Source organism: Pinus tabuliformis, chromosome 6 (genome assembly GCF_031772625.1).
Source record: "Pinus tabuliformis cultivar Carrire ecotype Pingquan chromosome 6, CPIR1, whole genome shotgun sequence".
In the NCBI taxonomy this organism is placed as follows: Eukaryota; Viridiplantae; Streptophyta; class Pinopsida; order Pinales; family Pinaceae; genus Pinus; species Pinus tabuliformis.
The window spans coordinates 1,784,575,800-1,784,589,623 of NC_142292.1; the positions used below are offsets into that span (position 1 = coordinate 1,784,575,800).

Here is a 13,824-nt window from a genome sequence, read left to right on the forward strand (position 1 = left end):
TGGTTGCATGTCAAAATATACATATATCTTTTTATTTTTGGACTAGCGGAATTTTTCTAGTTCAAGTCAAGCTATTGTCTCTTTTGCCTTGCAGAGATTTGGCTAATTCTGAATCTGGTGACATTATCAATGCCAGTGGCAGAATGAATGTTTCTTTTTAGAGCTAGGACAGTTATCACCTACATCAAACACCATTTACCATCATTTTCATGCATGCTTTCAATTTATGTCTATTATCTTGATTATAGCTCAGTTACTTGACATGGAATCATCGTACTTTTTATTAATTTTGCAGTGACTGTTAAAAATTGCACAGAATGCATTTATTGTTTCCATGCAAGATTTTAATGGCTGTTTATTTGCGTGATTGTATTCTCAGTCAGTCAATCTGAAATCAATGACCTTCTCATTAGTTCTGCAGTGACTGTAAAAAGCTGAGCAGCAATGCTTCCTTATCAAACTTTCAGCTGTCTAGACCAACATTGTGTTGTTTCCTTGATGATTTATTCCTTTGTCTGATTATTGCATCTATGTAAAACTACAGGCTGTTACGGATTCAATTGCTGGTCTTGTAAACCTGGAAACACTGGATTTGAGTGGCAACGTCCTGGTCTCTTTGCCAGATTCACTTGGACTTCTGAAAAGATTAAAATTCTTGAATGTTTCAGGAAATAAACTAAAATGTTTACCAGATAGCATTTCGATGTGCAGGTAATGTCCACTTATACTCCGAAGTTGAAGTTTCATGTCATAACTTAGGCTTCTGTGACTCTTGTTGTTGTATGTATCTGTTTGTGTATATTTTCTAGGGATCCTACTTAAAATTTAGTTTGGCATTGGTGCTAACACATGCTGTGATGGCAGTGAGTTGATTGAGCTGGATGCCAGCTACAACCAGTTGATCTATTTGCCAACCAACTTCGGTTATCAGCTTGCCAACCTCCAGAAACTATTGGTTCAATTAAACAAGTTAAGGTCTTTGCCGTCTTCTTTCTGTGAACTGAAATCTCTAAGGTACTTGGACGTTCATTTCAATGAGCTACGATCTTTACCAGATGCCCTTGGAGACTTGAAAAATCTTGAGGTCCTGAATGCTAGCAGCAACTTCAGTGATTTAGTAAGTTTACCAGAATCAATTGGTGAATTAACAAACCTTGTTGAGTTGGATGTCAGCAACAATCAAATCAAGGAACTGCCATATTCATTTGGAAGTTTACAGAATTTGAAGAAGCTCAACCTGGATCAAAACCCCCTCATGACACCACCAAATGAGATTGTTGTACAGGGTGTGGAGGCTGTAAAGGAGTACATGGCCAAAAGATGGTTGGATTATTTGCTGGAAGAGGAACAAAAAAGCATGTCAGCCAATAGCAATAATCAAACAAATAATGGTTGGGTGCAATGGGGCAGTTCTGTGCTTGGAGGTTTGATTTCAGGAACGAAGGAAAGCATCAGAGGATATCTAGGGGCACCAAACAAACGTCAACTGGATCCTTACCTGGAACAGCAGTACTGAATTACTTGCCCATTAACACTTTTAATAGTTTTTATACCACACAACTTTGCATATTAACTAGTTCTTTCTTTCTCACAGTTCTACTGTTGAGAAGACAGGAGGATACAATCGTTTTGGGATCTACTCAATTCACCAATGTGTTTGCATCTGATTTCCAGAGTGAGGTAGAATTAACTTGTGGTGCTTGATATAGCATGCAGCTTGAATTCAGAATTTACATTTGCTCGTGCAAGCAGACAAAAATGATCTTTGGGTGTTCTAGGCCATGCACTTGTATACTGAAACAATATATGTATGCATTGCGAGGAAGCAGTAGGATATGATGCCCAATGACTACCCTGTCAATGCATGCACAATAGGTCTAATGACCGCATGAATCTCCTGCCATTAACTTGTGCTTGGGTTAGCCTTGTCAACGATTAATAAGGAGTGCTGATTGACAGTTTGATATTCAATGGGGATCTAAGGCGTCCATGATGTTAAAAATTGTTCATATTTGGTTAAAGTTGCAGATCAATGAATCGTGCTTTTGGGCAGCTAATGTTGAATATTTTGAATTAGGTTTTTTGAGAAAACGGGTTAGTAATAGAGATAAATAGGGAAAACCAAAATTAGGGTCTTTGCAATGACTTTCACCTAATTGAGTTATATTTGATTCAGGAGCTTTGTAGTTGGAATAATTTTCCTGCAGTCTTTATTATTCTACTCAAGAAATCTTCACAAACAATGGTAATGCGAAAGCATTGATCTACCTCTTGGGAGGAACACGCAATCGCTGCGTTCATCTTTATCATTCTCCGGAACCGTTGTATTAGAACAGTGCTCTAGCTTATGGAAGCAGTTTGGTTTCTAAGCACAACTGTTTCTTCCTGTGAGAGGATAACTGCAACATCAGTTTTTCGGTCGGTTGTAGATACTAAATCAGCAGGTATAGTGGAATTATGAACGTTTTGTACTATGTTGTAGATACTAATTCAGCAGGTATAGTGGAATTATGAACGTTTTGTACTATGTTGCAGAAATAATCAAAGCAATGTAAAGGTGTTTTGGACTTAATATTCTCTCTTGGGATTTTATCTTTTGACTCGCTATACAAGTCAGACCAAATTAGTTTCCTGAATTCACTCTTTGCCGTTGTTGAATTTGCCAATGAATATAATCTATCATTGCTATCAATTTAATCTATTCCTAACTATTTGAAAAAATGTTTAAGGAAACTAACTAGAAGCCAACTACTCATTTCACCCTCCAGCTTGTAAAGGTAAGATATATTTTGTGGTTAATGCTTCAATTGATGGGTAAGATGTTTTTAACAGTTCATTCATTAAGAATGAACATAGTCACAATTAAAAGTTGAAGATGGATATGGTGGATAACCATTCTTCCTTTCAACGATCAATGGATAGTCCTTTCGATGATCGATGCTATCCACACGTGATCTAGTTGACACATATTTCTTCCACTATAATTTATATATATATATAAATTTTCAATGTTGACACGAATATATTTCGTCCGTTTTAGAAATATATTTATTTTGATTTTTTATTTAAACTTAAAATTATTTTCAAAAATTTTACATAAATTTCAATACATATATATATTAAAATGAAATAATGTCCCTAAAATGAATTTTTCTATATCTTTAGAACCATTGTTGAAAGGTTTATTTGGTTATTTCAATACATATATATATATATAAAAACTATTTGGTTATTTCAATACATATATATATATATAAAAACGAAATAATGTCCGTAAAATGAATTTTTCTATATATTAGACCCATTGTTGAAAGGTTTATTTGGTTGGATATGAGTTACTTTATAAAAAATATGGTCAGAAAATTTGTTTTTATTTCTAACAACAAAATCAATTATCTAATATTTTCAACTTTAATTCAACAAAACTAAATATTAACTTTAACTCAACAATACTATGGTGATTTGAGAATTTTTTTTTTCCACTTCTTTTTAAGCATAGAAATAGAATTCTAATTAATCTCATAAGATTTAGAAATTTAATCTTTATTAATGTCCTAAGATCTAGGGAAAGTTAATCATCATCATTTTTTAAAAAATGAGCGGTTATAAAAAATTGGTTTGAAGGCCATATCATTTTACATCTAGTTCCCTACTACTAATGCAGTTCATCCAAAATGAGATTTTATTGGGTTTTCTTTTGATACTATTTACTATTCTAAATAGAGTGTTGAAAATTCTCCAAGAAACACCTAGAACTTGGTATTTACATAACATGTGCTAATATAGATCAATATTGTTCCATCTCACCCAGGGTGAGGTGACCTTGATTCCTTCATTAATTATCCACTTCCTATGCGATGGGTCTAGATCCAAATGTCCATTAACGATGCCTTCATTCTTCTCCCGTGCTTTTTCCTTGCACTGTACCACGAGGGTCTCTTGGTTGTTGCCATGTTCCTCCTCTGCATTTGGGATAGGCACCATTGTGTCCATTTGTAGATCTAACAAATCCTTTGCTAGTGACTCTCCAGTTGGATCTTAGTTATATCTAGCTTTTGCTTCATCAACTCGTAGTGAGCCCTGGGCTCAGACAAGATCATGTCCAAGTGCTTCAAGAGTAACGAGATGATGGACTTCTGAATTTAGGTTATTTGATCCATATTACATTACAAAGAGTCTTTTCAGTAGAAATCACATAGGAGAAAATTTTGCTGACGCGTTTTGAACCAGCTAGTGTGGTTCATCATCAGGACTAGATGATGAACTCCGACATATCCGCCATAACCATCATCTTCTTAGCATTCTTATCTCTTAATCATTATTAAATTTAGTGAAAGTAAACATCATCATTGAATGTGGAACTTTGATGGGTACCTTGAACATCCTAACCAAGCCTTTTTCCATCCATAGAAGCAAGAAAACCTAAAATGAGTTCTCCACGAAATGCCCAATCAAAGCTATTTTCTAAGCAGTGTAATGTCCTTCATGACTACATCCTCAACCAATACAAAACTCATCTTATCCTTACACATTCTGATACACTTCCTCTTCCTTCAACTCTTAAAGCAACTTACAGTAGTTAGGTTTTTTTCCTCTTAATTACTTTCTCACCACTGCCTACTAATTTTGCATGGGATAAGGGTCTAAACCCTTCCTGTGGAAAAGATTGTTCATTGATTGGTGACACCTATCCTATCTCCAAGTTTTGAGCCTTTAAATCCCATTGTTTGGGAATAATCTTCACTTCTTGTCGAGTGGCAATAATAATGGAAACCCCATCTTAGGCCATTCAAAATTTACTCCCTCTTTAGCATTTGGTTGTTATACATTCTTTGACAATGATTCGGATTATCCCTTAACAACATTATCAATGGCCATTCAAAATTTACTCCGTCTTTGGCATTTGGTTATACAGTGTTTGACAATGATTTGGATTATCCCTTCACAACATTATCAATGGACTTTTCATCTGGCACATAATAAAGGTTTCATACCTTGAATGCTTTTGAATCATTTGATAAAAAAATTACATTTGAAAAAATTGGGTTACTTTTGGCATGTTTTTGTCCCACTTTTTGGTGTTTTTCAGCCATGGTATCACATCCCATTGTAATATAATTTTAGAGAAATAATCTAATCTAGGGTACCCTCTTTGGCATTTGGTTATACATCTTTGACAATGATTTGGATGATCCCTTCACAACATTATTAATGGACTTTTCATGTGGCACATAATAAAGGTTTCATACCTTGAACGCTTTTGAATCATTCCACAAAAAAATTACATTTGAAAAAATTGGGTTATTTTTGGCATGTTTTTGTCCCACTTGTATCACACCCTGATTTTAGAGAAATAATCTAATCTAGGGTACCATATTAGGTTCTGGATGCAACATGATCTTATATATTGTATTGTGAATGAAGTAAATACATTAAGAATTAAGGGTATTGTTGTGAGTGTGAGTTAAATATTTCCATAGTAAATTTTAAAGTATTATATATGCAACTTACTATTTACTTTTATGAAGAATTTGTGTGTGCATTATTTTACTTTAAAATTTTAAAACTCTTCACATATTTCAAAAATAATTGAACTTTAAATTAAAGATAGATTTCAAAATTACCTCCTTATTCTCACAATAATTGAGTACTTTCCTTCTTCAAAATATCCTTATAAAATAGATATATATAAAATTAAAAATATCTTACAAACCAATTTAATTAAAGAACTTTTTAGTAAATTTTAAAGTATTATATATGCAACTTACTATTTACTTTTTGGTTTTGAAAGAATTTGTGTGTGCATTATTTTAGTTTAAAATTTTAAAACTTTACACATTTAAAATTTTTTTAACTTTAAACTGAAGATAGATTTCATTTTTGTTGTTGGTCAAAAAAACTTTTATTAAGTTTTCAAAAGAGTACATCTTGCAGTCTAGATCATCCTTGCTCTCCCGACGTCACTCGGACCAGATTTGTTAGTCAGGAGAGAGATACAAAAACACAAAATATATTGTCAAGTTTCAAACGAGCTATATAGAGAAAAAGGTCTAAAATTCCAAAATACTAATAACACCAAGAAGCAACATGTGTATAACATTTATAGGATCAGGTGCTTGAACAACACCATCGCTCGCTGGGCGACCCAAGTCTTCATGAACATGGAAATCGATATGGGCTAGATGAGCTTCAATTTCGTCCAGCCACTCGGTTCTATGCTGACTCTGGAGAATCAAGGCGAGCTACTTCAAATTTTCCCCTTGGATGAATTGCAGATCATTAATATACGCAATGAGTTCATTACAATCTTCGTACCTTTGCTCCTATAGAATGTTTAGGCTAGCCACCATGCCTCGCTACTACTCAACAATTGAAGCGAGCGAGGGCTCTTGCTCCACCCTCCTCGGTCACTGGGCATGGATGTGGGTAACCTCACCCTCCTCGGTGATTGGGCATGGATGTGGGAAACCTCGCCCTCCTCGGTGACAGGGCATGGATGTGGGCAACCTTGCCCTACTCATCGACTCTTTCTTCCTCCAAGACTGTTTAGTCTCGCCACCCCTCCATGCATGACCCTGCTGGTGGTTCATCCATGCAATGGGCACACTACACCATAAGTGCCGGGAGACCAGTACACCGAAGCCACTCCGACTCGACCAACCAGCGTAATACCACCACTAGGGTAGTCAACCACTTGACTCCCACAATTACAACGTCTGCTTCCAACCACAAACTGGCCACTGGGGTAGGAAAGTTCCCGAATAGCCTAACATAAGACCCCCAAACGCCACAAATTCTCCAAAAACAGAGCTTAGCAAAGCAATTGACACGCCTCCTGCGATTTAAATTGTCGCCACCTTTCAGAGTGTCAGAAATAACAAAGCCGTAAATGGAAGAGGCACGCACAGAACCTCCTCCCTTAACACCCAAACCGAGCCAATGGCTAAAAAAAATTGAATCCAGACGACCCAGTTACCCAAAACAACCAAGTACCAACACAAGGACAAGGCCACGACCACTGACCAAAAGCATAGGACGAGAGGTAGTAAAATCATAGGTGAGAACTATCACTTACCCCAATTCCAAACATAATTTGAGACGTAGGGTTGCAAATGAACACCACACTTCGAATTGAACCAATAATAAGAGCTTTGGACACCGCGAACTTGGTCTATAGACAACCTTGACACCCTTCTCCTAGATCCCACATTATCTTACGGAACCCCCAGTGAAGATGTCCATTGCACACAAACCATATTTCTCCATCAACGAGTGAACTCAAAGAACCTGGCCTAGAGGGCATGCATATGTCGCAGGCTTGTGCATACTTTGTCTCATTAAAACTGCTTAACCTCCCTCCCATAACCAACTAGTGAAAACGCCAATGGTGTTCACCCACTGACCTATATAACAACCTTGCCCCTTTTCGATGGTTTCGACATTCCCCTGCTGCATGTATTGACTACCGCCAAAGCTCCTAGCATGCGTCATGTTGAGTGAGATCACTTGTCGAAAACTGTCTCGTAATATCCATTCACTCACCCCATCAGGTACAATAAATTTCAAAATTAATATAATATTAAATTAAAATATGCACTTACATATACCTATTAATTGTAATATTTAATACATGTATCTATTGTAGTATTTAGTACATATACTAAGCTTCTAGTATTCGTCATGTTGAGTGAGATCGCTTGTCGAAAACTATGTCTCGTACCATCCGTTCACTCACCCCATCGAGTACAATAAATTTCAAAATTAATATAATATTAAATCAAAATATGCACTTACATATACCTAATATTTAATACATGTATCTATTGTAATATTTAGTACATATACTAAACTCCTAGTATGTATCATGTTGAGTGAGATCGACCATCGAAAATTATGATGTCATGTAGTATCCCATTCAACCACCCCATCCACCCCATCCGGACAATAAATTTCAAAATTAATATAATATTAAATTAAAATATGCACTTACATGTATTTATTAATTGTAATATTTAATACATATACCTATTTTTACTAATTGTAATATTTAATACATACACCTATTTTTACATTCTTGTCCATTATAATATTTAGTACATATATTAAGCTCCTAACATGCATCATGTTGAATGAGATGGCCATTCACCCAACCCAACCCCATCAGATATTAAGCTCCTAGCATGCATCATGTTGAGTGAGATAGCCATTCGGCCACCCCAACCCAACCCAACCCAACCCCACCCCATCGGATATAATAAATTTCAAAATTAATATAATATTAAATTAAAATATGCACTTACCTAGCATGCATCATGTTCAGTGAGATCGCCATTCACCCACCTCAACCCCATCGGATATAATAAATTTCAAAATTAATATAATATTAAATTAAAATATGCACTTATATATATCTAAATATCTAATACATATAACTATTTTTACATTTTTGTCCATTGTAGTAATATTTGTAGTAATATTTAATACATGTAAATATTTTTTTGGTTTGTTTGTACATTTATTTTTATAAGTTTTTTTTGTTTTGTTTTGTTTTTCATTAGTATTGGAATAATTATTATTGGCTATTAAATTAGTAGTGGGATAATTATTGTTAATTGTTATTTGTGAACGCAAATTGATTCATCATTTTTTTGTTTGGGGTTATTAACTTGTTTCTCTAAGCCCAAGAAATACCAATGCATGGCTAAGGAAAAACAATTTTAGGACATACTCCAAGCCTAATTTTTAGTGCAAAATTACAATATAGTAATGTTATAATGCCTTCTACAACCTAGTATGGGGTAGGGTTGTACGGAGAAACAATTTCAAGACATACTCCAAGCCTAATTTTTAGTGCAATATTACAATATAGTAATGTTATAATGCGTTCTACAATCTAGTATGGGGTAGATCTTATGTAAACTTTGACACTTAACTTTTAACTTTTTTTAATCTAATGATGTATGATAAATAAATAAAAATATAAATAAACTAGAAGTATTGTAAATAAATAAAACCTCTTTTTATATTTACTCCATAAACCTCTTTATATTTAGAATAACTCAAAAAAAAGATTGCTAGTGGTTTTTAACGGGTCTAGGGCCATTAACTTGTTTCCTTAAGTCAGAGAAATACCATACCATTGCTTGGCCCATTGCTTAGCCAAGCAGTAACAATTTCGGGGTTGGGGTCATTAACTTGTTTCCTTAAGTCCGAGAAATACCATTGCTTGGCCAAGTAGAAACAATTTCAGGACATACTCCTGGCCTAATTTTTAGTACAAAGTTACAATATAGTAATGCTATAATGCGCTCTACAACCCAGTATGGGGTAGATCTTATGTAACCATAAACATGTAAACATAAACGTAAACATTTAACATGTAATGTTTAACATTTAACTTTTAACATTTTTAATCTAATGATGCATGGTAAATAAATAAAAATATAAATAAACTAAAGGTATGGTAAATAAATAAAACCTCTTTTTATATTTACTCCATAAACCTCTTTATATTTAAGATAACTAAAAAAAATGTTCTATTTAGGTGAAGATGGGCCAAATACCATTTTAACACCACTGGCTAAATACCATGAGCCAAATACCATATTTATAAAAGAGGTATGAACCTAAATAAATAAATATAAAAGAGGTATACATAGGTATGGTAAATAAATAAAAATATATCAAATAGGATAAATACCATGAGCCAAATACCATATTTTTAAAAGAAGTATGAACCTAAATAAATAAATAAGAGGTATACATAGGTATGTTAAATAAATAAAAATATATCAAATAGGATTATAAATCAACATCTAATTATATACCAAGCCTATGGGCCAAATACCATAGTAAATAAAAAATGTATGGTAAATAAATAAAAATATAAATAAACCAAAAATATGAAAAATATATCAAATTTCTTTTTATATTTTTTTTTTACACAAGATCGTTTACTCATATATTAAAAAACTGTAGAAAGCCAGAGCTATTACATAGGATTCAAGAAGAGCGGGCACAAATGAAGTCCAAAACCGGGACGCAGCCCGTGACTTCTGTGAGATTAAGTTGAAAAGAAATTGCTGGAAAAGATGCCTACTATACTGCCTTACAAACAAACCGTCTATTAGCTTTACTTTGCTGTTCATTTGACTAACACCAGAATTAGTTTACTGTGTCTTCCATCTGAACATCCCTCTGTTCATCCTTTTGGTGCCTTAAGTCACTCGATTTCCTTTCTCTGTTTTATCAGCTTCTTTCTTTTTGAGCGGCTGTCTAATTCAAAATCGTCCCTCAGCTCTTTGTGGTGTTTAACAAAACGAGCAATCATGAAAACGTGCTCTTTACAAAGTGTGCAGGTATCATTCCCTATCACCCTGTCCAGGGGATTCCCTTGACGCGTTGCGCCCTCCTGTGCTGCTGGCTGCTGCCTGTTCTCTGCCATGGCTTGAAAGGAGCGGATTAGCAAACAAAAATCTGAGAAATAGTTTGATTTATACCTGAGGACGGCTTGAATGGCTTGAACACCGAATCTCTGATTGGTAACATGCTTTGTGCTGAGAAGGAAAGGGGAACTCAAAGTTCTGGGCGCGCTCTGGACAGTATCACTCCCTTGAACAACTATTCTAACCTCAATGCTCCATACTCTTTTTTGCTGTAACTGGGGCTGCAAAGCTTGATTGAGGAAATCGCGCAGGGGAGCAGATATATAAAGGGAAGGAGAGAGCCATACTAGACGATAGAGCGGGATATTTAAACCTGTGAGCACTGTATGCATAACTTGTTGCGGATTCGAGGTGCACTGTCCGGGAGGCTTGAAGAGACATTTGCCTACCAAACCAGAGGGGATAACACGGGAGGGGCTGGGATCAAGAAGAGAGAGGGAAGACGGAGGAGTGTAAGGTAAGGGATGATCATTCGATGACAGGCTGATGGGATGAATATTGATCTGGCAAGGTTCAGAGGGGCTTTTCTGATGAGCTAGATGACGGCTTGACTGATTAGGGGATCTCTTTTTCATAGATTTTTTCATTTTCACTAACCTGTCCCTGCTGTCGGTTCACCGCCTTGCTGGCAAGGGAGTCAGCTTCTGCGTTGTGTTCCCTCAGCACATGCCTGAAGGTGACTTCCCCCAAACTTCTTGTGTTCTCTGTGATTCTCTTCCTTATGTTATTAAGACCTTCTTTGTTGAAGTCTTTATCGCTGATCATGGCTGAAATTATGATAGCCGAGTCCCCAATTATAATTGGGTTCTTTAGTCCCAATTTGGATAACATTGTGGTGCCAAGGAGGAGACTGTAAGCTTCTGCTGCGTTGTTCGATGTCCTTCCCAGTCCCCATTCATAACTGCAAATGTGGTTTCCTTCATGGTCTTTTATTATGCCTCCTGCTCCCGCTGCTCCTGGGTTGTTCTTTGATGCGCCGTCAAAGAACAGGAGGGGGCGGTCTTGTTTGCTGATCCATTGTCTTATTTCTTCTTTAGTTCCCCTGAGCTTCCATTTGGGCTGCTTCTGGTTGGCTTTATTCTGTGGAGGAGGATTCTGAGAGTGGCTTACATTGAAGTTACTGTACCAGTCCCTTTCCTCTTGGGCCCAACTCTTCTGGTCTGGGAAGGCTATGAAGTTTGCACTGACCGCTTCCGAGATGTTTGCTATAGTTTTGGCTATTACACTGTCCATGTTAGGCCTTTTGTTTTTGAAAACGTAGTTGTTCCTAGCTAGCCAGAGGTTCCAGCATAGAGTAGCAGGGATACACTTCCAAATTCTGTTGATATTATTCTTGCCCTTCTTAGGGTGTGGAAAAACTCTTTTCCAGTTCTTCTGGAGATTGTGCATCTGATCAGGGAATCCTCTGATGTCCAAGGGGCTTGTTATCCTTTTCCAACACCTTTGAGCAAACGGGCAAAGAAGGAAAGAGTGCTGAATTGACTCCTCCTCTGCCCAACAGAAGCAGCAGATCGAAGGTCCTTGTATTCCTTTCTTTCTAAGGTTCTCCGCTGTAAGGATTTTCCCTTTTAAAAGGGTCCAGTTGAAGTGCTTTACCTTTGGGAGGCTTTCTGACTTCCAGGCAGCTGAGTAAAGGTCCCAGTTTGCTTTGGGGGTTGAATTTTGGAGAGATTTGTACCCTTCTTTAACCGTGAAGGATCCTCCCCCTATGTCCCAGATATATCTGTCCTCGTCGTCCCTTTTTGTTGGAGCTAGTCCAGATAATGAGAGCTTCAGATTGTGCCACAGAGCTTTTAGATCCGGAGGTAGATTCAGGTCTTTCCAAGCCTGCCATCTATTTTGATTCCATAAGGATATGTCATGCAGGGTGATTATTCTCCTTTCCTCCATCCAGTCTTGCAAAGGTCTGAACTCTTGAAGAAGGGTTCTTGGATTGGAATTCATTATTCTGTCAGTCCATATGTTGATGCTTTGTCCGTTGCCTAGGAGCTTGGAGACATTTTCTTTGAAGTGTGGCAGAACTTTCTTGACTATATGCCACATCGGAGTGCAAGGCTTGTCTGCTATTGGGTCGTTGAGGATATTGGAGTTTAGGCCTCTAAGGTATTTTCTTTTGATTGTCTCCACCCACCACGAGCCAGCTCCTGTGAGAATCCTCCAGATCAGTTTGAGCCCCAGCGCCTGGTTGGAGAGGCTTGGAATTTTTATGGATAGGCCTCCTTTTTCATAAGGAAGAGTTACTTGGTCCCAGCTAACCAGACTGAATTTTTTTGTGTCCTGTTTACCTCCTTGCCAGAGAAAGCTTCTCATTATGAGCTCCATGTGTTTGTGGATACTAGCAGGAGCCATAATGATTGCATATTGATAAATTGGGAGTCCGGAGAGGACAGCCTTTATAAGAATGGTTCTGCCTGCTAGATTAAGCCAAGAGACGCCCCAGTTTTGGAGATGGCCTCTCATTTTTTCAATGTGGTTTGTCCAGACCTCTGCTTTAATGTGTTCCTTTGCCAGAGGCAGGCCCAGATAAGGGAAAGAGCTCCAATTTTTTTGAAGAGGGATATCCAGGATTTGGGATATTCTTTGCTGAATCTGATGAGGCACATTCCAAGTGTAAAGCTTGCATTTTCTGTTATTCAGTTTGCCTCCTGAGGCTTGGAGGAAGGCGTCCAGAACTTTTTTGAACCTCCTTGCCATTAAACTGGAGGCTCCCCCAATTAATAATGTGTCATCCACGAACAGTGAATGGTTTATTTCCTTTATTCCTCTTTCAATGCGGATGCCTGTGATTTCTCTTTTGCTGCGAAGATTTTCTAGATGGATGCTGAGGGATTCCGCCATGATAATGAAAAGGAAAGGGGAGAGGGGGCAGCCCTGCCTCAACCCTCTGGAACTTCTGAAAAAGTTGCTGGGTCTACCATTAATCAGTGGGGCGGTCCAGGAGTCGAAGATACAAGCTCTGATCATATTAATAAAATTGGGAGAGAAGCCGAAATTTTTTAAGACCGCACATAGGAAGGAGTGATCTACTCGATCAAATGCGTTGGCCATGTCCAGTTTGATGATCATTCCACGCTCTCCTCTGTTGTGGCTGCTATGTATTGCTTCCTGGATTAAAATAACATTGTCTATGATCTGCCTCTTTGGGACAAAGCCTCCCTGATTCTCTGAAATTATGAGAGGAAGGAGATTCTTTATCCTATTTGCAATTATTTTTGTTATGATTTTATATGAGACATTACAAAGCGAGATGGGCCGGAATCTATCAAAGGATTTGGGGTTGGCTTCCTTGGGGATCAAAGCTATATGTGAAGACTTCGTATTGTCCCCCAGTTTGTGTTTTCTAAAAGCATTTTTAACCATTCTTACAAAGTCCTTCTTT

The 13,824-nt window shown here is 37.0% G+C and overlaps 1 protein-coding gene across 2 annotated transcripts in view; it reads left to right on the top strand.

Annotated features, from left to right (window-relative positions):
* The window catches only part of LOC149266137 (plant intracellular Ras-group-related LRR protein 1-like), a 93,715-nt gene extending 91,704 nt beyond the window's left edge, over window positions 1-2,011 (top strand). For both annotated transcript variants that reach the window (XM_089430057.1, XM_089430054.1), the window contains exons 3-4: window positions 545-711; window positions 865-2,011. In XM_089430057.1, coding sequence (XP_089286183.1) covers window positions 545-711; window positions 865-1,516 — 819 coding nt within the window. In that variant the 3' untranslated portion in view covers window positions 1,517-2,011. The remainder of the gene's footprint in view (window positions 1-544; window positions 712-864) is intronic.
* The last annotated feature ends 11,813 nt before the right edge of the window (window positions 2,012-13,824 follow it).